We start from the raw sequence: 27,045 nt of genomic DNA on the forward strand, positions 1-27,045 counted from the left end.
GGGAAAGGGAGCTTTTCCAACGATTAACTTCCTTTCCATGGCCTCTGGTCCATCTTGGAATGAGAGCCCGGTGCAGCGGTAAAAAGAGCCTGAAGGGGGCAGTGTCTCCCTAGACTCTGGCCTCCTGCTGTCCCTCACCGTGGGGAGGCGGGACCTTAAACCGGAAGAACCCGAAGACAAGCGGGAACTTGGGAGGCTGAAGGAGCAGGACACAGGTGGGCACTCTAAGATGGCCACTTCTGGGTAAGGGTCGGAGCTGCGCAGGTCCTCGATGTGGCCCTTAGGTAGATTTCACCCTTGTTATTCCACCCTGGCCTTCCACAGGGTCCCTCAGCTGGGCATCATGACTACAGAATAGCGGCAGTGATGATAATCATTTTCATCCTTGGTTCCTGACAATAATTTTGATTTAATCCTCCCTGCAAAACCAGACGCTCATTTTTCTCTCTCTTTGTCTCTCCCTTTTACTCCCTTTTTCCTTTCCTCCCTCCAGCCCTCCCTCCCTTCTTTTCTTTTTTTTTATTTCTTTTGTTTTTTTGAGACACAGTCACATTCTGTTGCCCTGGATAGAGTGTAATGGCATCAGCCTAGTTCACAGCAACCTCAGATTTATGGGTTCAAGCGATCCTTCTGCTTCAGCCTCCTGAGTAGCTGGGACTATGGGCACCTGCCACTACTCTGGCCTAGTTTTTCTATTTTTTTAGTAGAGATGGGGTTCTCCTTCTTGCCCAGGCTGGTCTTGAATTCCCCAGCTCAAGCAGTCCTCTCCCCTCAGCTTCCCAGAGGGCTAGGATTACAGGGCTAGGAGCCATGCCCAGCCTCCAGCACTGAACTTACTCTGGAAACATCAATCTTATTCATTTTTTTTTTTTTTTTAAGACAGAGCCTCAAGCTGTCACCTTGGGTAGAGTGCTGTAGCATCACAGCTCACAGCAACCTCCAATTCCTGGGCTCAAGCGATTCTCCTGCCTCCACCTACCAAGTAGCTGGGATCACAGGCGCCTGCCACAACCGCCGGCTATTTTTCGGTTGCAGCCGTCATTGTTGTTTGGTGGGCCCAGGCTAGATTCAAACCTGCCAGCTCAGGTGTATGTGGCTGGCGCCTTAGCTGCTTGAGCCACAGGTGCCGAGCCCAATCTCATTCTTTCAACCAAGCAGGATGATGGCCATGGAAGTCAGAATCTGTTAAGGAGTGTGTAACAACCCACCTGCCTAAAAATAAATAAATAATGAACTAAAAATAAATTAATAAAAATTTGAAAAATTATCTTAACCAGCCTTGCACGAGGGTTACTAATAGCATTCTTTTTTAATTTTTTTGAGACAGAGTCTCAAGCTGTCGCCCTGGGTAGAGTGCCATGGCATCACAGCAACCTCAAACTCTTGGACTTAAGAGATTCTCTTGGGCGGCGCCTGTGGCTCAGTGAGCAGGGCGCCGGCCCCATATACCGAGGGTGGCGGGTTCAAACCCAGCCCCAGCCAAACTGCAACAAAAAAATAGCCGGGTGTTGTGGCAGGCGCCTGTAGTCCCAGCTACTCGGGAGGCTGAGGCAGGAGAATCACCTAAGCCCAGGAGTTGGAGGTTGCTGTGAGCTGTGTGATGCCACAGCACTCTACCGAGGGCAATAAAGTGAAACTCTGTCTCTACAAAAAAAAGAGATTCTCTTGCTTCAGCCTCCCAAGTAGCTGGGACTACAGGCTCCCAGCTATTTTTTTTGCAGTTTCTGGCTAGGGCTGGGTTTGAACCCACCACTTCTGGCATATGGGGCCAGCGCCCCACTCTCTTGAGCCACAGGCACTACCCCACACCTGGCTATTTTTGTTGTTGTTGTTGGCAGTTGTTCTTTTTTTAGCTGGCCCAACAGAGTTCGAACCCGCCAACCTCGGTGTATGTGGCCTGCACCCTACCTACTGAACTACAGGTGCAGCCCACTAATAGCATTCTTTTCTTTTTTTTTAATTTTTTGAGACAGACTCTCACTATGTCGCCATCGGTAGAGTGCTGTGGCATCACAGCAACCTCAAACTCTTCAGCTTAAGCGATTCTCTTGTCTCAGCCTCCCATGTGACTGGGACACCACAGTTACACCCACCACAACGCCCAGCTATTTTTTTGTTGTTGTTGCAGTTGTCAATTTTGTTCAGCTGGACCAGACCGGATTTGAACCCACCAGCCTCAGTGTATGTGGCTGGCTCTGTAACCACTGTGCTATGGGTGCTGAGCCAACTAATAGAGTTCTTATTTCACAGATGAGGGAGTGGAGACCAGAGAGGCTGAGTGATTTGCCCAAGCCAAGAAGTGAATGACTTAGTATTACGATGTAGATGTGTGATTAAGCACAGGGCCCTCAATACGGGTGGCATGGAGTCTCCTCTTCCCAGTATTCATACTCACTAGCTGATCCAGTGATCAGCTGATGGCTCACCAAGTTGATTCTGGACAAGTTATTACTTGTGTCTTAATTTCCTTATCTGTAAAATAGGGCTAATAAAAGTGTCTTCCCTCATAGGGTAGTGAGAATCCAATGAAACAGCTTTTGTAGAACAGGACCTTTCACAATATAAATGCTTAATAAGTGTGTGCTGCCATGTCACTACTGTTTGTCTTGTCCATTCCTAAGACCTCCCATGCCTACCCAAGCAGGCTAGCTGTTAATGTTTGATGACGAAACACTACTATTTTGTTTTTTGTAGAGACAGTCTCACTTTACCGCCCTTGGTAGAGTGCCATGACGTCACAGGACTCACAGCAACCTCCACCTGTTGGGCTTACGATTCTCCTGCCTCAGTCTCTGGAGCAGCTGGGACTACAGGTACCCGCCACAATGCCTGGCTATATTTTTTTGTTGCAGTTTGGCCGGGGCTGGGTTTGAACCAGCCACCCTCAGTATATGGGGCCGGCACGCTACTCACTGAGCCATAGGCGCCGCCCAGACTAAACACTATTATTAAGTGAGGTGTTTCCCAAACAGGGCCTGTTTGGGAAATGTTGCATTACCTGAGAGGTACTTGCTACAAAATTGATTCTCAGGGTCTTCTCTCAGAGATTCTGATTGGTGGGACCTGGGATTCATTATCTTTTAAAAAGAACCTTAGGTAAAATGCATCCTTTGGTTAATTTTAAAAGTCCTTATATACTGGCTCGGCGCCTGTGGCTCAAGCGGCTAAGGCGCCAGCCACATACACCTGAGCTGGTGGGTTCTAATCCAGCCCGGGCGCACAAAAACAACAATGACGACTGCAACCAGAAAAAAAAATAGCCTTGGGTGGTGCCTATGGCTCAGTCGGTAAGGCACCGGCCCCATATACCGAGGGTGGTGGGTTCAAACCCGGCCCCGGCCGAACTGCAACAAAAAAATAGCCGGGTGTTGTGGCAGGCGCCTGTAGTCCCAGCTACTCGGGAGGCTGAGGCAAGAGAATCGCTTAAGCCCAGGAGTTGGAGGTTGCTGTGAGCTGTGTGATGCCATGGCACTCTACCGAGGGCCATAAAGTGAAATTCTGTCTCTACAAAAAAAAAAAATAGCCAGGCGTTGTGGCAGGCACCTGTAGTCCCACCTACTTGGGAGGCCGAGGCAGGAGAATCGCTTGAGCCCAGGAGTTGGAGGTTGCCATGAGATGCCACGGCACTCTACCCAGGGGGACAGCTTGAGAGCTTGAGGCTCTGTCTCAGAAAAAAAAAAAAGTCCTTACATACTGTAAAATGTGCTAGTGTTGGGACAAACATGTTGTATCTGGGGTGGAGCAGTGACTCTGTTAATGGTTAGAATGAGGTGGACAACCTTAGTCCTTAAATGTTGCAAGAATTTTAAGTCCTGATTATCTTTCCTGATTATAAATGTCATCTAGACTATTTATATGGTTTCAGGTGGTCTCCGAGTGATGAAAGTTAGTGTCGCACATAATGGGACAAATCATAGGTGAGTTGATGGGACACAGTGAAGCACCACTTCTGTGGTTCCTGGCAGAAAAACATAGAACCCAAATGTAATCATAAGGAAACAAGCAGACAAATCCAAACTGAGGGACTTGCTACAAAACAACCTAAACTCTTCCAAAATGTCAAGGTCAAATTTTATTTTATTTTATTTTTTTTGAGACAGAGTCTCACTATGTCCTCCTTGGTAGAATGCTATGGCATCATAGCTCACAGCAACTTCAAACTCTTGGGTTCAAGAGATTCTCTTGTCTCAGCCTCCCAAGTAACTGGGACTACAGGCGTCTGCTACAATGCCTCGCTATTTTTTTTTTTTTTTTTTTTGGAGACAGAGTCTCACTTTATCACCCTCCGTAGAGTGCTATGACATCACAGCTCACAGCAACCTCAAACTCTTAGGCTCAAGCAATTCTGTTGCCTCAGCCTCCCAAGTAGCTGGGACTACAGGCACCTGCCATACCACCCAGCTATTTTTAGAGACAGGGTCTCGCTCTTGTTCAGGCTGGTCTGAAACCTTTGAGCTCAGGGCAGTCCACCCGCCTTGGCCTCCCGGAGTGCTAGGATTACAGGCATGAGCTACCACACTCAGCCTCAAGATCAGATTAAAGGAAGTTAAAAAAGTCAAGAGCTAACTGCAGTGCTGCAGGATCCTAGATTGGATCTTTGATGTTGCATGATGCCATAAAGGATGTTACTGGACCAACTGAATTTTGATTGTGGAATAAGTAATTGTATTTTATTCATATTTGATTTCATGATTTTGACAGTTAAATCACAATTACCTAAAAGAACATCCATGTTCTTAGCAGATACATAGGAAAGAGTATAGCGGTAACAAGCCATGATGTCTCCAATCTACTGCCACACAGTTCAGAAAAAATAGTGCATGTGTATATAAATACATATATATAGGCCGGGCACGGCACCTCACACCTGTTATCCTAGCACTCTGGGAGGCTGAGGTAGATGGATTGCCTGAGCTCACAGGTTTGAGACCAGCCTGAGTCAGAGTGAGACCTCATCTCTAAAAAAGACGAGGGAGGCTGAGGCAAGAAGATCACTTGAGCCCAAGAGTTTGAGGTTGCTGTGAGCTATGACACCACAGCACTCTATCCAGGGACAAAGTCAGACTCTGTCTCAAGAAGAAAAGAAAATAAAAATTGGGGGCAGCGCTTGTGGCTCAGTTGGTAAGGCGCCAGCCCCATATACCGAGGGTGGCAGGTTCAAACCCGGCCCCGGCTGAACTGCAACCAAAAAATAGCTGGGCATTGTGGCGGGCGCCTGTAGTCCCAGCTACTCAGGAGGCTGAGGCAAGAGAATAACTTAAGCCCAGGAGTTGGAGGTTGCTGTGAGCTGTGTGATGCCATGGCACTCTACTGAGGGCCATAAAGTGAGACTCTGTCTCTACAAAAAAAAAAGAAAAGAAAAATTGGGCTCGGCACCTGTAGCTCAGTGGCTAGGGCGCCAGCCACATACACGGGAGCTGGCGAGTTTGAATCCAGCCCGGGTCTGCCAAACAACGACAACTACAACCAAAAATAGCCCGGCCTTGTGGCCAGTGCTGGAGGCTGAGGCAAGAGAATCACTTAAAGCCCAAGAGTTTGAGGTTGCTGTGAGCTATGATGCCACAGCACTCTACTGAGGGCAACAAACTGAGACTCTGTCTCAAAAAAGAAGAAGAAGAAGAAGGGCAGCACCTGTGGCTTCAGGAGTAGAGCACCAGCCCCATATGCCGAAGTTGGAGGGTTGAAATTCGGCCCCAGCCAAAAACTGCAAAAAAAAATAAAAAATTGGAAATAAAGGCACATAATAAGATCTGTCTCAAACAAATATATATGTACACACACACCAACACATGGAAAGCAGATATAATAAAGCAAATATGCACAATGTTAAAAATTATAATTATGTTCAAACCATCAGGACTTCGTGAAAAAAGAATAAAAATTATAATAATGTTAATTTTCTTTCTTTTTTTTTTTTTTGTAGAGACAGACTCTCACTTTATCACCCTCGGTAGAGTGCCGTGGCATCACACAGCTCACAGCAACCTCTAACTCTTGGGTTTAGGCAATTCTCTTGCCTCAGCCTCCCGAGCAGCTGGGACTACAGGAATTTTTTTTTTTTTGGTAGAGACAGAGTCTCACTTTGTCATCCTTGGTAAAGTGCGTGGTGTTACAGCTCACAGCAACCTCCAACTCCTGGGCTTAGGCGATTCTTTTGCCTCAGTCTCCTAAGTAGCTGGGACCACAGGCACCTGCCATAATGCCCAGCTAGTTTTTGAGATGAGGTCTCGCTCTGGCTCAGGCTGGTCTCGAACCTGTGAGCTCAGGCAATCCACCCACCTTGGCCTCCCACGTGCTAGAATTACAGGCATGAGCCATGGCGCCCGGCCCAGGTCATCACATTTTTTATTGAAACTGAAAATGGAGAATGCTTTACTTCCTATTTACAACCTGATTTTTTCACTGTGTTGTTAGCCACCATCTTTCCATATTAATGTGGTATTATTTTGTTGCTTTTTTTTTTTTTTTTTTTTTGAGACAGTTTTCTTCACAGCACATCAAACTCCTGGACTCAAGCGATCCTCTTGCCTTAGCCTCCCAAGTAGCTGAAACTACAGGCACCCACCACATGCCTGGCTTTTTTTTTTTTTTTTTTTTTTTTTTTTTTAAGTAGAGATGGGTGTCTTGCTCTTGCTCAGGCTAGTCTCCAACTCCTGAGCTCAAGCTATCCACCTGCCTTGGCCTCCCAGAGTGCTGAGATTATAAGGTGTGAGTCACCACCCCAGCCATCTGGTGTTATTTTGAATGACTGCAGGATACCTTCTGGTAAAGATAGAGCATACTTTATTCACTAATGAATGTTGAGATTGTTTCTGATTTGACTATTATGGACAGCACTAGAATGAGAAAACTTACAGACACACCTTTGTTAACTTGTCTGATTATTTTGTATGCAGAGCTGCTGGCGCAACAGGAGAAAGACTGAGAGACAGAGACAGGCAGAGAGTCTTGGGAGATAAAGAGACAGAGAGACACACCCAAGGAGAGATAGTGAGAAACCGAGTCAGAAAGAGACACCTGGAGAGACAGAGGGAAAGAGACAGCATGGAGAGATGAGAAAGACGAGGGTTGAGAGAGAGTGAGATTGGGAGCTGCTCTAAAGCAAGATTGAGAAAGAACTGTCAAAGCTATGGGGTCTCCATCTGCCTGGGCACAGGAATCTAGGCAGGAAAGTGACTCAGTGACTTTCAGGAACACGCCCTACAGATACAATTGAAGATGAGGTCAGAGTCCTTCATGCAAGGATTTTCTGGGGCCATTGTTCTTGGAAAGCAAAATGATGGGAAACAACATAATTGCCCATCAATAGGAGACTGGTTGTAGATTGTGCTGGAAATGCTGATAGGAGCCAATCTCCAAGCAGGGCTGCCAGATTTAACAAAAGCACAGGAGACCCATTACATTTGAATTTCAAATAAAAAGTATAAATATGTTCCATGCAGTCTTACGTTTAAAACTTGAGGTTTTTTAAAATCTGAAATTCAAATGTAATTGGGCATCTGTATTTTATCTATCTCCAAGATAAATGAGAAAACCAAGGTGAAGTCAGGATAGGGGTTACTGTTAAATGAGGGTGTGTGTATGTCTTCTGAGTTGGCTGTCAATTGGCTGTCAAGGTTCTAGCTCCTGACCTGGGTGTGGTTATAGCTGACCCTGTGGTTTCCCAAGGTCACATGACCAGTAGTGGAGGGGCATGTCTGCACCCCCAGGCTTTGTGCTCTGCTGTAATTCGTATGTATGTATTACACATACTAATATATTCAATAAAAATATGAAAAATAGGCCCCTATATTCTTTTTTTTTCTTTGGTAGAGACATAGTCTCACTTTATTGTCCTCGGTAGAGTGCCGTGGCATCACACAACTTACAGCAAGCTCCCACTCCTGGGCTTGGGCGATTCCCTTGCCTCAGCCTCCGGAATAGCTGGGACTACAGGCACCTGGACAACGCCCGGCTATTTTTTTTTTTTTGCAGTTTGGCAGGGGCCAGGTTTGAACCCACCACCCTCAGGATATGGGGCAGGTGCCCTGCCCACTGAGCCACAAGCGCCGCCCTAGGCCACTATTTTCTAAGCCCTATTTGAACATTTCCTTTTTATGTTTTTTGAGACAGGCTAGAGTACAGTGATGTGGTCATAGCTCACTGCAGCCTGGAATTCCTGGCCTCAAGGGATCCTCCTGCCTCAGGCTCCCCAGTAGCTGGGACTACAGGTGCATGTCACAATGACTGGCTAAATTTATTTATTTATTATTTTTGGAGATGGAATCTCACATTGTCACCCTTGGTAGAGTGCTGTAGCATCATCGCTCACAGCACTTTTAGGCTCAAGCCATTCTGCCTCAGCCTCCGGAGTAGCTGGGACTATAGGCACCCACTATAGCACCTGGCTATTTTTAGAAACAAGGTCTCGATTTGGCTCAGGCTGGTCTTGAACCTACACGTGAGCTCAAGTAATACACCTGCCTTGACCTCCCAGAGTGCTAGGATTATGCCTGGTTAACTTAAAAAAAAAAATTATTTTGTAGAAATGAGGTCTTTCTATGTTGCCCAGGCTGGCCTTGAACTCCTGGACTCAAGCAATTCTCCAGCCTCCCAAATGATAGGATTACAGGCCTGAAGCACTGTACCTGGAATATTTTCAAAAATCAGAAATATCTGAATGGGGATAGCACCTGTGGCTCAAGGAGTAGGGCGCCCGCCCCATATACTGGGGGTGGGGGTGGGGGTGGATTCAAGCCAGGCCCCAGCCAAAACTGAAAAAAAAAAAAAATCTGAACAGACCTGTTATCCTAGCATTCTGGGAGACCAAGGCAAGCGGATCAATTGAGCTCAGGAGTTCAAGAGCAGCCTGAGTAAGAGACCCCATTTCTATTAAAAATAGAAAAACTAAAAAAGAAAGAAAGGAGGGAGGGAAGGAGGGAGGAAAGAAAGAAAGAAGGAAGGAGGGAAAGAAGACTAGCCAGGTATGGTGGCGCCTGTAGTCCCAGCCACTCACAAGGCTGAGGCAGGAGGATCGCTTGAACCCAGGAATTTGAAATTGCTGTGAGCTAGGCTAATGTCCTGGTACTCTAGTCTGGGGCAACTGAATGAGACTCTCAAAAAAAGAAAAAAAGGAGGTCAGGCACTGTGGCTCACGCCTCTACCACTCTGGGAGGCTGAAGCAGGTGAGCAAGAGTGAGTGAGACCTCATCTCTACTAAAAAAAAAATATAGAGGCCGGGCACTGTGGCTCACGCCTGTAATCCTAGCACTCTGGGAGGCCAAAGTGGCTGGTCAGACCCTGTCTCTAAAAGTAGACAGGCGTTGTGCCGGGCGCCTGTGGCCCCAGCTATTGGAGAGACTAAGGCAAGAGAAATCGCTTGAGCCCAAGAGTTTGAGGTTCCTGTGAGCTATGACACCACAGCACTCTACCCCAGGGCAACTGAGTGAGAATCACACCTATAATCCTAGACTTTGGGAGTTGGAGGAAGGAGGATGGGATAGAGACATCCCTAAGGGTTAGCTGCCTACATGAAGTCTGGCACGCAGCAGGTGCTCAGTAAATAGGGATGAAATGGGTGCTTGTATATCTTATCTCTGAGCCCACAGCTTTCAGCCACACCCAACGGTCTTAGATCCCCTCCACCCAGAAATTGCTTGGAAGCAACTTGTATCTGGAAATGGTGACTTTGATTCCTTCACGGAGACTTATTGGTTTAAGGCCCAAGCCTGAATCACTGTTTGTTTTTAGGCAAGTGTGAGACTTTAGAAGAGGTTTTGTTTTTAAAATCAAGAATGAGGGTGGAGGATGGCGCCTGTCGCTCAGTGAGTAGGGCATGGGTCCCATATACCAAGGGTGGCAGGTTCGAACCCAGCCCTGGACAAACTGTAACAAAAAAAAAAATAGCTGGGCATTGTGGCAGGCACCTGTAGTCTCAGCTACTCGGGAGGCTGAGGCAAGAGAATCGCCTAAGCCTGAGAGCTGGAGGTTGCTGTGAGCTGTGACGCCACAGCACTCTACCGAGGGCGACAAAGTGAAACACTGTCTCAGGAAAAAAAAAAAAAAGAATGAAGGTGGAAGTTGAGCCTTGACTGGCTATCCTTCTCTTGTTCAGGATTAACTCCTGATTGATTCATTCATAGATTAATAATCTAATCAACAGGGCCCAGTAGCCTAATAAACAGAGAACTCTTAGAAATTAAGAAGTTCTGAGGGCAGTGCCTGTGGCTCAGTGAGTAGGGCGCCGGCCCCATATACCGAGGGTGGCGGGTTCAAACCTGGCCCGGCCAAACTGCAACAAAAAATAGCCAGGTGTTGTGGTGGGCGCCTGTACTCACAGCTACTCAGGAGGCTGAGGCAAGAGAATCACCTAAGCCCAGGCATTGGAGGTTGCTGTGAGCTGTGATGCCACGGTACATTTTACCAAGATAAAATGAAACTCTGTCTCTAAAATAATAATAATAATTATAATAATTAAGAAGTTATTTGTAAAATGAAATATGAGGGCAGTTTAGTGAGTTCACTGAGTTTAGTGAGTAGGGCGCTGGCCCCATATACTGAGGGTGGCGGGTTCGAACCCAGCCCTGTCCAAGTGCAACAAAAAATAGCTGGGCGTTGTGGTGGGCGCCTATAGTCCCAGCTACTTGAGAAGCTGAGGCAAGAGAATCTCCTAAGCCCAAGAGCTGGAGGTCTCTGTGAGCTCTGATGCAATGGCACTCTACCTAGGGCGACAAAGTGATACGCTGTCTCTAATAATAATAATAATAATAATAAATGAAATATGAAATAAAAAGAAAAAGAAATCAAGAAGTCCATTCATTGGAAGGACATGCAATATAACAAAAATTAAGATCTTCACTAACTTGGTGCCAGAGGACAGGAAGAAATAATTAAGTACACAGAGAAACAGAAATGGTTTTGGAATAAGTAAAAAAATGCTCCACCCAACTCATGAGAAATGTAAATTGCAACAGGAAAGATCTCACTTTCCTTTATCAGATGGACAAAGGTAAAAAAGTTAGACAACACCCTGTGTTGGCCAAGTATTTTTTTTTTTTTTTTTTGCAGTTTTTGGCCGAGGCTGGGTTTGAACCCTCCACCTCCAGCATATGGGGCTGGCCCTCTACTCCTTTGAGCCACAGGCCAGAGGCTCTCAGCTCCCTGCTGGTGGAACACAATGTAGTTCAACTGTTTTGGAGGACATCTGGACAAATGTGTGAAATATGATATGACCTGGAGCGTAGAGATGTGTGTATAGGATATTGAAATTGCCACATTATTTATAACAGCAAAAAATTGTAATCTAACCATAATGCCCATCATGAGTTCCCTTGTCAGATAAATTCATATGTTACAATTCATACAATGAAAAATTCTGCAGCACTGTAAAAATTAAGGGTGCTCCGCATAATGATAAGGAATGATTTTCAAAGCACTGAATATTGTTATAGCAAGGTGTAGGCTAGTGTGGAAGTTCCCATTTGTGGCGTACAAAGAATTTTACCTATTAGTATACACATACATCTCTCCTTGTTTCTATAAAGCTATCTCTGGAAGGTCATACTAGACACTGGTAATTCTCTATTTATTTATTTTAGAAATGGTTGCTCACTCTTTCACCCAGCCTGGAGTGCAGTGGTATAATCACAGCTCAATGGGGTCCCAAACTCCTGGTCTCAAGGAATCCTCCTGCCTCAACCTCCTGAATGCTGCAGCTACATACAGATCAGCACCATCATGCCTGGTAATTAAAAAAAAATTTTTTTTTTTTAGAGAAAGGATCTCGAACTCCTGGCCTTAAGCAATCGACCCTTTCTTAGCGTCCCAGAAAAATGTGTAGTTGCCCTTGGGGAGGGGAAAGGAGGTCTGGGATGGAGAAAGACTTTCTTCTTTGGTTGACTACAAATCATATTTTTTAGTTATTGGCTTTACTTTTAGAGGGTGGGAACCCGCAGGAAATGCAGGCGTCTAACCAAATTTATCTTCCTTCCAGAAGCCTTTCTGGTCACATTAGATATTCCTCAGTTGCCCTCCAAAGTAGTAGATTTTCACACGCCTGAAAGGCAAGTGCGCACAGCACCACGCGACGGTCGTAGGGAGGCGCCTTGGCCAGCAGAGGGTGACGGAGGACCGCGCCGCTGGGCCCCGGGCGGGACCCCTCAAGCGGGTAGGACCTAGCTGGCTCTTTCCGCTGCAGAGGTCCCTATTTCCAGGAGGACATGCCACCGTAATACTAAAAGTGTCACCTTGCTTTGCCCTGCAAGGCAGCCACGTCTTCTCTCAAGAGGCCTCATCCGCTGGAACTGATCGCAGCCGAGAGGCCTCCCCGAAGCCTCTTTCCGTCTGGTCGTCTCCGCGGCCCCGGCCAGGACGGGAGAGGGTGGGCGGCCAGGATGTGGGCGGGAATAACTCCCGCAGATCAGAGCACAGACCTGAGAAAGGCCGGGTCTCTCTTTGTCCCCGGCCCTGCTAAGCGCAGATTCCGCGCCCACTTCCGATAGACTGAAGGAAAATGGAAAGCCGAGGTCCAGGCAACATGTACCCTGGTTAACCCACCCCGGCATCTTCGGGAGAGAGGAGCCACCCACTCCTGGCTCCTCAGTTGACGGAACTGAGGCCCAGAGAGGCGAGGTAACCCGCCTAGGGTGACCCAGCCAGGAAGAGATGGAGAGGGAATCAGTCATTCAACAAGTATTTGGTTGAGCTTCACTATGTATTGGGGGTTCATGAGGTCCTGCTTTGCCTTTGGTGATCAGGGAAGCCTTCCTCGAGGAGGTTAACATATTTTGTGTGTGTGTTAAAAGTATCATTTGTACCGGGCGGCGCCTGTGGCTCAAAGGAGTAGGGCGCCGGCCCCATATGCCAGAGGTGGCGGATTCAAACCCAGCCTTGGCAAAAAAAAAAAAAAAGTATCATTTGTACCCAAAAGCGTTTTAATTGTCTGTGTAATAATAAAGATTCCTCTGGCTCTGCGCCTGTGGCTCAAGCAGCTAAAACTCCAGCCACATACACCTGAGCTGGCAGGTTCTAATCCAGCCCGGCCTCCAAACAACGATGGCTGCAACAAAAAATAGCCGGGCGTTGTGGCGGGCTCCTGTAGTCCCAGCTACTTGGGAGGCGGAGGCAGGAGAATCGCTTTAGCCCGGGGGTTGGAGGTTGCTGTGGGCTGTGACACTACAGCACTCTACCCAGGGCGACAGCTTGAGGATCTGTCTCAAAATAAATAAATAAATAAATACATAAATAAATAAATAAATATAAAGATTCCTTCCTGCTTTGGAAACAACATTACCAGTCCCATTACCTTGCCCCTGTACTCTTCAGAATTTTGTACTAAACGTTTTTCTTTGCTTTGCTTTACAGTTTTACCACCTCCATATACATCCCTAACTAATGCAGGGTTTAGTCCCCCTGCTTTTCCAGCTGGATCTTCCTTCCTTCCTTTCTCTCTCTCTTTCTCCCTCAGACAGAGTCTTACTTTGTCACCATTGGTAGAGTGCCATGGTGTCATAGCTTGCAGCTCAAACTCTTGGGCTCAAGCTATTCTCAGACTCCCCAGTAGCTGGGACTACAGGCGCCCACCACAACACCCGGCTATTTTTAGAGACAAGGTCTTGCTCTGGCTCAGGCTGGTCTCAAATCCTATGAGCTCAGGCAATCCATCTGCCTCAGCCTCCCAGAGGGCTAGGATTATAGGCATGAGCCACTGCGCCAGCCCTTTTTCTTTCTTTTTTAATGTTGGCTGTCACCAATAGATTTTTCTTTTTTTTTTAGAGACAAGAGTCTCACTTTATTGCCCTCTGTAGAGTACTGTAGTGTCACAGCTCACAGCAACCTCCAACTCCTGGGCTTAGATGGTTCTCTTGCCTTAGCCTCCCGAGTAGCTGGGACTACAGGCGCCTGCCACAATGCCTGGCTATTTTTTGTTGTTGCAGTTTGGCCGGGGCTGGGTTTGAACCCGCCACCCTCAGTATATGAGGCTGGCACCCTACCTACTGAGCCACAGGCAGCGCCCTAGATTTTTCTTTTCTTTTTCTTTTCCCTCCCTTTTCCTTCCCTCCCCTCCCTTTCCATTCCTTCCCCTGTCCTCCCCTTCCCTTCTCTCTCTTTTTCTTGTGAGACAGTCTCACTCTGTTGCCCAGGCTAGATTAGCTTACAGTGACCTCAAACTCCTGGGCTCAAGAGATTCTCCTGCTTCAGCTTTCCAAGTAGCTGAGACTACAAGTGAGCCACAATACCCAGATAATTTTTATGTTTTATTGTAGGGGAGAGGGGCTGGTCTCCCTCTTGCCCAGGCTGGTCTCAAACTCCTGAACTCAAGCAATCCACCTGCCTTGGCCTCCCAGAGTTCTAGAATCACAGGTGTGAGCCACCATGCCCTATCAAATTCACCTAAGTATATGCATTTGTTTATGACTTCTGCTTGACATTGTATATATATATATACATACATTTTTTTTTTCTTTGACACAGATTCTCAAGCTGTCACCCTGGGTAGAGTGCCATAGCGTCACAGGTCACAGCAACCTCAAACTCCTGGGATTAAGCAATACTCTTGTCTCAGCCTCCCAAGTAGCTGGGACTACAGGTGCCCGCCACAACGCCCGGCTATGTTTTTGGTTGTAGTTTTCATTGCTTTTTTTTTTTTTTTTTGTAGAGACAGAGTGTCACTGTACTGCCCTCGGGTAGAGTGCCGTGGCGTCACACGGCTCGCAGCAACCTGTAACTCTTGGGCTTACGCGATTCTCTTGCCTCAGCCTCCGGAGCAGCTGGGACTACAGGCGCCCGCCACAGCGCCCGGCTATTTTTTTGTTGCAGTTTGGCCGGGGCTGGGTTTGAACCCGCCACCCTCGGCATATGGGGCCGGCGCCCTACTCACTGAGCCACAGGCACTGCCCTGTAGTTCTCATTGTTGTTTGGCAGCCCCGGGTTGGATTCAAACCCGCCAGCTCCGGTGTATGTGGCGGCACCCTAGCTGCTTAAGCCATAGGCACCGAGCCTTGACATTATATTTTTGAGAATGATCCCTGTTGTTGCGTAGAGTTGTAGCTCACTTCTTATATTTCAAGCCCTTGTTATGGATGTTATTCATTTTCATTGCTGTATAGCAGACCATTATACTATTGTGCTATGGCTTATTAATCCATTCCACTGTTGATACAAACATTTGGGATGCATATCGTTTTTAATTTCTTATTTATTTATTGAGACAGAGTTTCACTATGTCACCCTGGGTAGAGTGCTGTTGTGTTACAGCTCACAGCAACCTCTAGCTCTTGGGCATAAGCGATTCTCTTGCCTCAGCCTCCCAAGTAGCTGGGACTACAGGCGCCTGACACAACACCTGGCTATTTTTTTTTGTTGCAGTTGTCATTGTTCAAACCCAGGCTGGGGCTGAGTTTGAACCCGCCTTTCTTGGTGTATGTGCCTGGTGCCCTAACCACTAAGCTACGTGCACTGAGACAGTTTTTAATTTCTTATTAGAAAAGAAGAAAAAGGTTGCAATGAATATTCTCTTTTGTTTCTTCTGGGTTTCAGGCTAGGCAGCCATTATTAACTTTGCTTGCTTATAAGAATTACCAGAGGGAGTTTTTAAAAAATGCTGACGCCAGAAGCACCACCCAGGCTAATTGAATGAGGATGTGTGTGGGCCTTGGGCGCAGAATTGGGTGTTTTAACTATTCCCTATGAGAATTTCCTAAGGAAATCTGATGTGCAGCCAGGGTTGAGAACCCTTGGGGTACAGTGCCCTGGGGGAAGACTTGCTGGGAGGGGAGAGTCACCTGCTTATAGCTGTGCCAAACTTTTCCAAAGTGGCTATACTCATTGATCCTCACATCCTCATCAACACTTGATATTAAACAAATTTTTATTTTTGTCCTTCTGATGGGTGTGAAATGGTACCTCCCTGTGGTTTTATCTTTTTTTATTTTGCAATTTTTTTCACTGTGGTTTTAATTTGCATATCTGTCATTACACATGAAGCTGAGCAGTTGGGGAAATTGTTACTGAAATAGAAAATGAAAAGAAGCCAGCCAGGTGAAGATTTAGGAGAAGAGAGATTTAGGGGAAAGGAGGATGAACAGCAGGTGCCAAGGTCCTGTGGTGGGAAAGGACTGGGATCTTGGAGGAACAGAAGCAAGGGGAATAGGATCACTATGCAAAGAGGAAGGAGAAAGGTTCAAGACAGGCAAGCAGGGGCAGAGCAATAGGACCCTTGTAGACAGGCGTTTGGGAGGGCTTTTATATTTATTTAGTTAGTTGCAGTTTGGTCAGAGCCGGGTTTGAACCCTCCATCTTCAGTATATGGGGCCAGCGCCCTACCCATTGAGCCACAGGCACCGCCCTATTTTTATTTTTTTTGACAAAAAAAGTAAAGTGACTCTGTCTCACTTTGTCGCCCTTAGTGAGAATGCCATAGGACGTCATCGCTCATAGCCCCCTCAAACTCTACTTTTTTTTTTTGTAGATACAGAGTCTCACTTTATCGCCCTTGGTAGAATGTCCTGGCGTCACACAGCTCACAGCAACCTCCAATCCCTGGGCTTAGGCGGTTCTCTTGCCTCAGCCTCCCCAGTAGCTGGGACTACAGGCGCCCACCACAACGCCCGGCTATTTACTTTTTTTTTTTTTTTGAGACAGAGCTTCAAGCTGTCGCCCTGGGTAGAGTGCTATGGCATCACAGCTCACAGCAACCTCCAACTCCTGGGCTCAAGCGATTCTCCTGCCTCTCCTCCCAAGTAGCTGGGACTACAGGCATCCGCCACAACGCCTGGCTATTCTTTTGGTTGCAGCCGTCATTGTGGTTTGGCGGCCCCGGCCGGATTTGAACCCGCCAGATCAGGTGTATGTGGCTGGCGCCTTAGCCGCTTGAGCCACAGGCGCCGAGGCAACACCTGGCTATTTTTTATTTTTATTTTTTTTATTTTAGAGACAGGCATCTCGCTTTGGCTCAGGCTGGTTTTGAACTCCCGAACTCAAGAAATCCACCCTCCTCAGTCTCAAGAGTGCTAGGATTACAGGTGTGAGCCAGCGCACCTGGACTGGTCAGGGAGGGTTTTGAGCAGAGGAGGGAGGTGGTCTAATTGCTCCCTCTGGCTTCAAGTGGAGAATCACGACCCGAGCTGAACGGACATGGGAGGGGCTGTATTCCTCATGACTGCCCAGTGCCTATCTCCTGCACACCATCTCCCACACCAACTAAGAGAGGAGGCTTCTTTTGTTCACAGCTGTAACGCCCAGCACATAGTGACCAAAACCGAGAATAGCTGGCAAGTGGGGAGGACATAGGCTTTCTTAGTCTTGCTTAACAGGTGGAAACAAGTACCATTAAACCTGTGGGATTTATTTCTGTGCCCTTCCACCTGGCCTGGCCTGCGTCACAGGAGATGGGGTGCGGGAGCCACTTCCCTCCGCGACCCAGTGTGCGGTCAGCATCCCATGTGGAGCCGTGTTAGAGCCTTCAGACACAGATGATCCTCAGAGAAGGGAGGAGACCCACCTCAGCTCTGCCTAAAGTGATCTTTTTTTTTCAACGAAATTATTATTTTTTTTGTGTGTGGTTTTACAGCTTTATTTGATGTATCTGACAACGATTCTTAACGGGTCTCTCCCCAACTGAAAATCTTTCTATGGCTCCCCGCTGCCTTTGAGGCAAAGTCCAAACTCCTCCGCGGTGCTGAAGCCCTGGCCAGCCTGACCCCTCCTGGCCGGCCCACTCCACCCTAGGGTGGGAGTTGCTCTCAAGTAGTTCCTCTGGAGTACTTACTGATTCTTACCTCCGGCCTTCCCCCTTGATATTTCTTCACTTCCTCTGGGAAGGCACCTCCGATTCCCTCCCGGCCCCCCCTCCAGCTGATCCGCCTCTAGACCGTCACAGTCCTGTTTCTCCTCATCAAAGCACGTGTCCCTTTGCATTGTAATTGTTTACTTCGTCTGTCTCCCTCACCCGACGAGGAGCTACCCTTCGGTAGAGGCCACGAATGTTTGGTTCAGAGTTGTGTCCCCAGCTCCGGGAAGCGTTCCTGGCGTGTAGTGGGCGCTCGGTAAACATCCGCAAAGTGAAGGAACGACTGCATTTCGCTCGATGATGCCAGATTGCTTTGCAAAAAGGCTGTGGCGTTTCACGTGAGGGCGTCCTTTTCCTAGCATTCTCCTCAGCACGTGTATTTCCCTAGTCAATGCCAAGCTCTAACGAGGCGCCAGCCCGGCCGAGGAAATTTCTGCCCCCTGCCCAAGCCCGAGGCGGAGGCGGAGGCGGGTTTCGGAAGGTCAGGTGTCCGGGTCCGCGGCGCGTAGCGCCAGGGGGCGCCAGAAGCTCTCCGATCCGGAGTCACCGAGCTGGCAGGCGCACAGCGTTCCTCTGGGGTCCGACCTCCTGAGGGGCCCGCTGCGCCCGGCGTCCCTCCCGCGACAGTCCGCTTCGGAGGCGATCTGGGCTAAGCTAGCTGCTGGGCCTCGGAGGAGCCCCCGCCCGGGCTCCCGACGCCACGCGGCGCGAACTCCGCCAGCCCCCGGCGCACCTGCTCGGGGCGTGACCTGCGGCGGAGGCGCCGCTATGATTGGCTCAAAGGTGACAAAGGGGCGTGACCGCAGATGCCCCGCCCTATTCGCTGCTGGATTATTTAAAGGAGTTGGCGGCGCGGCTTCACTTACAGCGCCGCTTCTCGGCCTCGCGAGTGGTTTCTATTCGCGACCCCAGCGCGACTCAGCGACCCTCCAGCTGCTTCAGCCACCATGCCGCGCTCTTTTCTTGTCAGGAAGCCGTCCGACCCCCGTCGGAAGCCCAATTATAGCGAGCTGCAGGACTCTAACCTAGGTGCGCGGAGGAGTGCCGGACGCCGGCGAGAGGCGTGGGGGAGACGGCGGAGGCGGCGCGGGGGCTGTCTGAGGGAGTGGGCCTGGGGCGGAATCGCGTCAGGTGACGTGGAGAATTGTGGAGCTGGGGTGAGGGAGATGTGGGTCCAGATCCCGGGTCTGGGCTGGCGGAGGTCTCTAGAGCGGGCAGTGGGCTCGGGCTGAGGGGGACTTTGTAGCCGGCGCGAGGCGGGGAAGCTCGGAGTGTGGGAACGAGAGGGAGCGGCTTGTGCCAGGAGAGCCTGCCGGCCGGTGGCCGCGAAAAGTCCGGAGTCCGGAGGGCTGGGGGAGGGGTGGGAGAAGAGCGCGGTCTGAGGAGGGGGTTTGGGGGAGGCCGGCGGCTCACGAGCTGCGGAGATTGGGGACCTGGGGTAACTGGGGGTGGGGTTCTGGCTTCAGGCTGGCGACTTGGGGGAGTCCGGAGGAGGGAAGAGAACTGGGCATGAGTCCCTTAAGCTGGGGGCTGGGGGGCCTTTCCTGTGAGAGACTCAGGTTGGGTGCCCGGGCAGGAACCTGGTATGTCCCTGCTCGTGATTTTATTCATCCAGCTAGCCCTGCTCAGCCGCCTCAGTCCCTGTGCTGCAGTGGGCTGTTTGTTGACTGACTGAATGATCTAATTAACACCTGATCCTGCTCTTTTCTTTCTTTCTCTTTTCAGAGTTTACCTTCCAGCAGCCCTACGACCAGGCCCACCTGCTGGCAGCCATCCCACCTCCGGAGATCCTCAACCCCACGGCTTCACTGCCCATGCTCATCTGGGACTCTCTCCTGGCACCCCAAGTGCAGCCAATTCGGTGGGCCTCCTTCCATCCCCAGGAGAGCCCCAAGGTGGCAGAGTTGACCTCACTGTCCGATGAGGACAGTGGGAAAGGCTCCCAACCCCCCAGCCCACCCTCTCCAGCTCCATCATCCTTCTCCTCCACTTCAGCCTCTTCGTTGGAGGCCGAAGCCTACACTACCTTCCCAGGCTTGGGCCAAGTGCCCAAACAGCTGGTCCGGCTTTCTGAGGCCAAAGACCCCCAGTCCCGAAAGGCTTTCAACTGCAAATACTGCAACAAGGAATACCTCAGCCTGGGTGCCCTCAAGATGCACATCCGAAGCCACACGCTACCTTGCGTGTGTGCAACCTGCGGGAAGGCCTTCTCCAGGCCCTGGCTGCTGCAGGGCCATGTCCGAACCCACACTGGTGAGTAACCCTGCAGACTGGTCGCCCTACTCCCCATCCCTGCTGCTTTCTCTATTAGCTTTTGTGAGTCTGGATTTGCTGTTCTTACTTTCAAAGTTGTGGTCACTTGGGTGCTGAGTCTCCTAACTTTTAGCTTAAGTTCAGGGGCCTGGTTCTCTGGAAATGTTTGGCAGAAACATCCCTTTATCAGCTAAGCAGATGGGCGGAATGGATACCTTTATAGAGCTCTCTGCAGTCCCAATTTCACAGCCAAATGGGCTGGAGTTAGATATGGGAAAGGTGCAATCAACACCTTGCTGTTATGGCCAGGTGTGAAGGGGCCTACCCTGCTCTACCTTGCCCCGCCCACCCACTCCCTAGCCAGACAGGATGTTGTTCAGACCCCCTACCTGCTTCCAAATCCTGTTTTGAGAACTTTTTCAAAGCTTGAGCTGATATTTTTCTTTCTCCGAGCCTCAGTTTCCCCATTTTTAAAAATGATCATGAGACACTTTGGGATTTTGGTAGAGGGTGAGTGAAAGTATGTGTATAGAAAGCACCTGGCAAAGTGCTTGGTACCTGGTAATCTCTCACAAAAGTGGTACTTGCTCTGCTATGCTGTGTGACATTGGGCAAGCTATTTAATCTCTCTGAGCCTCAGATGATTATGATAGCACATGTTTAAAGATTGTTAATCACTTTATAATAACTTTTTTTTTTTTAAGACAGAATCTCACTTTTGGCCCAGCGCACCAGCCACATACACTGAGGCTGGCAGGTTCACACCCAGCCCAGGTTAGTTAAACAACAATGACAACTGCAACAAAAAATAGCTGGGTACGGGTTCAAACCCAGCCCCGACCAAAAACCACACACACACACACACACACACACACACACACACACAAAAGTGGCGGGTTCAAAAAATAGCTGGGCATTGTGGTGGGCGTCTGTAGTCCAAGCTACTTGGCAGGCTGAGGCAAGAGAATTGCTTAAGCCCAAGAGTTGGAGGTTGCTGTTAGCTATGATGCCACAGCTCTCTACTGAGGGCAATACAGTGAGACTCTGTCTCAAAACAAACAAACAAAAAAACCCGAATCTCACTTTCTTGCCCCCAATAGAGTGCTGTGGCTTCATAGCTTGGAGCAACCTCAAACTCTTGAGCTCGAGCGATTCTCTTGCCTTAGCCTCCCAAGTAGCTGGGACTACAGGCAGTGCCACAATACCCAGCTATTTTTTAGAGACAGGGTCTTGCTCTTGCTCAGACTAGTCTTGAACTCAGGAGCTCAAGAGGTCTACCCACCTAGGCCTCCCAGAGTGCTGGGATTAAGGCATGAGCCACCAGGCCTGGCACTTTGGAATAACTTACTATAGCCATTAATTGTTCTCAGGTCTGCCTTTCCCACCCCCCAGCTCAATCCGAGCATGTAGACCAGAAAACATCTTTGCTGGAAGAAAGCACAATCCTGTCTTGGTGTTTCAAAACATAACGTAGACAACTTTTTGGAAAGGGAGAAAAGGACATTTTAGAACTTGAATGGTGGGGGCTGCTTTTTGGAGAGGGACTATTGAGGGAGGTTCCAGAAGGGTTGTGGCTGTTGGCCTGGAGCTTGGAGTGGCCAGGTGGAGACTGATCTCTGCCATTTTCTGGCCCCGTGGCTGACCTATCAGTGGTGAGGGTCAGTTAGTGAATTGGTTTGGAAGGCTTTATTGGGATCATTATTCCGCAGCTAATTTCTCTTACTTTATGAACAAATGGCCAGGATTTTAATACTTCCAACTGCCTGGACTCCTGGGTACCTGCCCAGCTAATGGAGCTCTTGGGGAGGATTGATGCCTTCAGGGTGCCCTACTGTGCCTCCCTGGCCTCTCTCCCCTCTCATCCGGACATTATTTTAATGTAAAGGCATGGCTCAGACACAAAAAACCAGATCGCTGTCCTCCTTGACTTCCATTGTGTGCCTTAATGGCGGGCCCAGTGGGTGGGGGCTGGGAGGGGTGGAGCAGGTGCACGGGGCAGCGGTGCCCAGCACCTGTTCCAGGCTGCAGCTGCTGGCCCACTGCATGGCAGGCCACTTTAATCTGGGATATCACATGTACAGTGCCCCCCTCAGCAGCCTTTGTCCCCTCCAGCCTGGTGCCGATTTCACACTTGCCACTTGCTGGGAGCACCAAGAAGGCATCTGGGGGGCAGGGGACTGGTAAGGGGTTGGGGACTTATGCGCTCCTGTATATATACACACCCTCCCCCACCCCAATACATCCTGTAATGTGTTCAGGTTTATGTCTAATCACACATTGAGCATTTACTGTGTGGGAGGCAGTGCTCAGGGCTTCACCAACAGCGGGGGTGAGGGGGGAAGGGTGGGCATCATACCCCAATCTTACACATGGACTCCATGGACTCCAGCCTCTGCGTAGTCAGCCCTTAGTTCTCAAGACAGAGTGAGAATGAAGAACTCAACTTCCTCATTCACATGAGGAACACCTTGTAGAATGCAATCATCAAACCCTTGGCTTGGCATGCAGAGGGTGCTTAATAATGAATGAGAGAAGTACCCAGCCTACCCTTCCCCAGCCCTCTGATTATGTTCCCTTGTCCTGCAGTGCTGCATGTTTCCTCCCATATCTGTCTAGTGAGACTTAGCCCAGCTCCCAGGTGCTCAGTAAATACCTGTTGAGTGGATGGGTCCCCTGAACTCATCCTGTGGACTCCTTCCCACCCCCAGGCACTCAGTGAGCAATGGAATTAATTCATTCCCAGCTCTTGAAGTCTTGCCTTGGGATTTAACAGGTGGGTCATGACCCGGGGGCATATGAGGCTGGAGGTGGGAGATTAGGAGAATTGTGTTGGGGTTTTTTGGTGTGTGTTTGTTTGTTGGTGGAGATGCTGAGGAACAAATGAATTGTATTTTTTATTTTTTTGAGTCAGAGTCTCAATGTGTCACCCTGAGTAGAGTGCTGTAACATCATAACTCACAGCAACCTCCAACTCGGGCTCAAGTGATCCTTTTGCTTCAGTTTTTCTATTTTTAGTAGAGATGGGGTCTCATTTTGTTCAGGCTGGTCTTGAACTTGTGAGCTCAAGCTATCCACCTGCCTCGGCCTCCCAGAGGGCTAGGATTACAAGCGTGAGCCACCTTGCTGGGCCCAAACTGTATCCTTTTTTTTTTTTTTTTGAAAAAGGATATTCATTGGTGTGCTCCCGCCTAATGGGCACAATGCTTATGGCACACCTCCTGGGAGCAGTACATAACTACAACAGGGACTTTACCTAACAAGTGCAAACATTATAACCTAATTGTTTGTACCTTCATATTAATCTGAAATAATAAAAAAGAAAAGGCATATTCGGTATTATAGTATGTGGCACATGAGAAGAACTTTATTATGACTTTTTATCTGGAAAATTGCTATATCCCAAAGAAAAAATATTGTCAATTTTTTTGGACCTATATCCTTTTAGTTGGAGTAATATAGTTAAAAGATGTGAATGGAAGGGTCAGACTCTTCTGAGGCTTTTTTTTTTTAAACAGACTTATTTATTATGCAAACACTTAGTGAGCACTTACTATACCTAGCACCATGTGCAAGACTTTCTCTAACAGAGCCTGGGCCAAGCAGATGGTATGTTTGGGTACCAGGTTTCTATTGCCTTATGGAGGGATTTCAGGCCCTGACTGAGGCTTAGAACGGATTCAGGGAGGCCCCTTCCTCAGTCTAACTGGAAGACAGACAGGGAGATTTGGGGTTCCCATGCAGTTAATGAGGGAAGCAGGCTGCTGGCAGGGCCCAGGGAGTGGCTCAGCCAGCTCTGAGGGGCAGGATGGCAAGGCCTCTTAAGGCCAGCTCTTAAGCTTTGTCTCCAGACAAAGTAAATCAAGGAATGTCTCCAGACTGATAATAAGGAACACCAGCCACAGCTTCTTTCTACAGAGGCAGTATGTGTAGTGGTTAACGAAGGGCTTTAGAGTTCTTCAGGGTAACCCTGAACATGCTACCGTGTGCCTCAGTGTTATCATCTGTAAGCCACCCAGTATAGCAGTGCTTCTCAACTTGTGGGTCACAACCCCAACTGTATTAAAGGGCCACTGCATTAGGAAGGTTGAGAACCACTACACTGTAGAATCAATCAGTAAAAGTGCTCAGCCATTGTTATTGAGCATGTCTAGGTTCTTGTGTGATGTGGACAGTACTTTCTCCCGTCTTCTCTTGATTACCAACTCTTATGAGTAGGGAAAGGAACAGGCCCATTTTCCAGGTAAGAAATGGAAGCTCAGAGAAGCCAATCAGCAGTAGAGCTCCCAGTCACTTCCAGGCCTTTGGACATTAGATGTGTTTCATTAAGGCCTAATTTTTCTGGGGTCACAGAATTCTTTCAGGGATGGGGCTGTGTGGGGAGGGATTCCACCACTGCCAGCTGTTAGCCCACATCTCACTCAGAATTCTTTCCATAGGTGAGAAACCCTTCTCCTGCCCCCACTGCAGCCGTGCCTTCGCTGACCGCTCAAACCTGCGGGCGCACCTCCAGACTCATTCCGATGTCAAGAAGTACCAGTGCCAGGCGTGTGCTCGAACCTTCTCCCGCATGTCCCTGCTCCACAAGCACCAAGAGTCAGGCTGCTCAGGGGGCCCCCGCTGACCCTAGAGGGTCCATTTTCTTCTCCATGCCCATTTCCCCCAGCAGTCTCCCCAGCTCTAAAAGGAAGGATCCCCACATCCTTCTCACTGCCACAGAATTCCCTTCTGAGGTCTCTGCTTCCAGCTGTGTTGGCCCCACATGACTTTGAAGACTGTTTTCTGGTTGTTTTCTCTGCTCTGGGTGCCTCAGTGTACTCCAGAAGAGGCCTTTCTGCGGCCATTTCTGTGGATGGCTGATTTGGAGGGCAGTTTGCAAAGGAGACACTTCTTGCAGCCCCTGCTCTCGAGCATTCTTGAGTTAGCCTTTCTGTGTGGGTTTGTGTATCCAGAGCTGTTTGGATATAGCTGCTTCAAGCTACAGGACAAAAGCCAACAGACTGACTGAGAAGCTCTCACCCCACTCAGGGGACCCTACTCCTCTTCATCACCGTGTCCCACCCAAGGAACCCTCAGGCCATCCTCCAAGAGGTGTGACTATGCAATAATCCACCCCCCATGGACTATGCAGTGTCCATGGGGCCTGCGGGGGCAGTCTGGACATGTCCTGGTGTCTAGACCCTGAGATGCCCCTGGGCCTGGGCAGCTATTTCAGCCTCCTATTTGTTCTGGTGGCACCTGTTTCACGGGCAATTTAACTGTCTCAAGAAGGACTGTGAGTAATGGCAGTCACTTGTCCAGGGCCCAAATGGGGTGCTCTGGCCTGACTTATGTGTCTCCCAGAACTATTTTGGGGGCCTGACAGGTGGGCCTGGGAGGAAGATGTTTACATTTTTTAAAGGTACACTGGTATTTATATTGCAAACAACATTTTGTATTAAGGAAACGTTTTGTATAGTTATATGTACAGTTTATTGATATTCAATAAAGTGGTTAATTTATATGTAAAAATGGCTCTATCTGGTCTATTTTGAAAATTCTTTGGGAAGAGAAGATGGGGCAGGAATTCCTGGAGCTTAGATATTTCTGACACAGCCTTAAATCTTGCTCTTGGAAACATTGCTTGGCTTTGGAGTCCTGTTTTTGACTGTCAGGGACATTGTCCGACTGTGTTTTACCCCAGCCTGGATGTTTTGGGAGACACCTCTGTGGCTGGGTAAACTGATCAGGTATTTGTACAAGCTTCCTGCAGTCTGCACTGAGGCTGTTACTTATTCTCATTCCAGTATTTTGAAGCTGGCTTTGCTACTGTGGCTCTTTGGGGGCAGGATTGGCTGCTTCTCTCAGATGCAAGCAAAGTGCAGTGAAGGGGACAGAGGATGTCCTTCCTGTTCTAAGGGCTCTGCCCCTTTCTGGCCTCCCTGTCAGACCTACACCTCCGTCTGGCCACTGGGTACCAAATGGCCTTTGATTCAAGGAAATTGGCTGGCTGGAGCCAGGAGGGTGAGAAGCCAGGCCAAAGGGTAGGGGTCATTCAGCTTCCTGCTCCAAGGATGGGATGGACGGTCAGCTTGGTCAGCTTATATCCTGAGCTGGGATAATTCACTCCTGGCTGGTTGGTGGTGACCTCACTGCTGGGGGCCTCCTGAGGCCAGGAGAAAATGAGTGTCCTCTCTGAGTACAAAAGGTGCTGAAGGTGCCAGCTTCCTGCGGGGAGCTGAGCAGGCATCCCACGTCCCAGAACTGCAGGGGCCTCAGAGTCAGGCAGGGGGTGGGGGAGCTTCATGTTCCAGAGGAGAGATGATTCTTTCTTCTAAACAGGAAATGGTGACCCGCAGCCGGGAGCAGCCCTTAATGACTTGCAGCTTTCCTCCCAAAAGGAAAAAAAAGTTCTCTAACAATTGCCAAATTGTGGCCTGCCTCCCTGAAGGGAAGTTAGGGAGTTTGGGGGGCAAGGGGGGCTGGGCACCAGTTAGCTGTCGGCCTACTATGTCCTAGGTCCCTGTAGGTAATGTAGGGCATTACCTCCACCCAGAGTAGGTGTTGACTTTGGTAAACAGTGAATGAATGACTTAGTGGTTTCACACAGTCCCTGAGGAATGGGCCTCAGAAACGGGACTCAGAGATGAGGGGCTTGCTTAAGGTCACCCAGACTTGACCCCGAGTCTACCTGGCTCTGATCATCCTGGGAGTCAGGTAGGCCTGGCTCATGTCCCTGATTCTCAGGGTACCTGCAGCAAGATTCTCCCCTTTTGGGGGTCTCTATAAAACAGGGTAACAGTGATGCCTTCCTCATCTGCAGACTCATCCATTCACTCAGTGGGTTTCCATGGGTGCTGTGTGTGCCAGGTCCTGCTCTAGGCCTGAGGTTACAGCTGTGAACAAGACAGGCCGTCTCTGCGCTCATGGAACGTATGTTCTGGTGGGGGAGACAGAAAACAAACAAGTGATTAAATAAACAAGCCGCTTTCCTACAGTGATGGTGCCAGGATGGAATGAAAGAGCACCAGGCGCTGGAGAGCCTTGGG

The 27,045-nt window shown here is 49.0% G+C and overlaps 1 protein-coding gene across 3 annotated transcripts; it reads left to right on the forward strand.

Annotated features, from left to right (window-relative positions):
- Window positions 1-171: 171 nt before the first annotated feature.
- On the forward strand, window positions 172-25,521 carry SNAI1 (snail family transcriptional repressor 1). Of its 3 annotated transcripts, none has more exons than XM_053574709.1 (4): window positions 172-215; window positions 11,577-11,722; window positions 19,493-20,020; window positions 24,457-25,521. In XM_053574709.1, exons 2-4 carry the CDS (start codon window positions 11,716-11,718, stop codon window positions 24,639-24,641), a joined length of 720 nt encoding a protein of 239 aa, XP_053430684.1. In that variant the 5' UTR covers window positions 172-215; window positions 11,577-11,715; the 3' UTR covers window positions 24,642-25,521. The 3 variants fall into 3 exon arrangements, with proteins under 3 accessions (XP_053430684.1, XP_053430685.1, XP_053430683.1); XM_053574710.1 differs by lacking the exons at window positions 172-215; window positions 11,577-11,722 and adding exons at window positions 18,641-18,796; window positions 20,725-20,794 and having other exon boundaries at window positions 24,457-24,549; XM_053574708.1 differs by lacking the exons at window positions 172-215; window positions 11,577-11,722 and adding an exon at window positions 18,641-18,796.
- The last annotated feature ends 1,524 nt before the right edge of the window (window positions 25,522-27,045 follow it).

This window comes from Nycticebus coucang, chromosome 21, assembly GCF_027406575.1.
Source record: "Nycticebus coucang isolate mNycCou1 chromosome 21, mNycCou1.pri, whole genome shotgun sequence".
Lineage (NCBI taxonomy): Eukaryota > Metazoa > Chordata > Mammalia > Primates > Lorisidae > Nycticebus > Nycticebus coucang.

Excerpts from the sequence above, each read along its gene's own strand:
- SNAI1 (XM_053574708.1), top strand. The coding sequence starts at position 18,715 with ATGCCGCGCTCTTTTCTTGTCAGGAAGCCGTCCGACCCCCGTCGGAAG. Across the intron at positions 18,797-19,492 it reads GCTGCAGGACTCTAACCTAG|AGTTTACCTTCCAGCAGCCC; the intron begins GTGCGCGGAGGA and ends TTCTCTTTTCAG. Across the intron at positions 20,021-24,456 it reads CCATGTCCGAACCCACACTG|GTGAGAAACCCTTCTCCTGC; the intron begins GTGAGTAACCCT and ends TTCTTTCCATAG.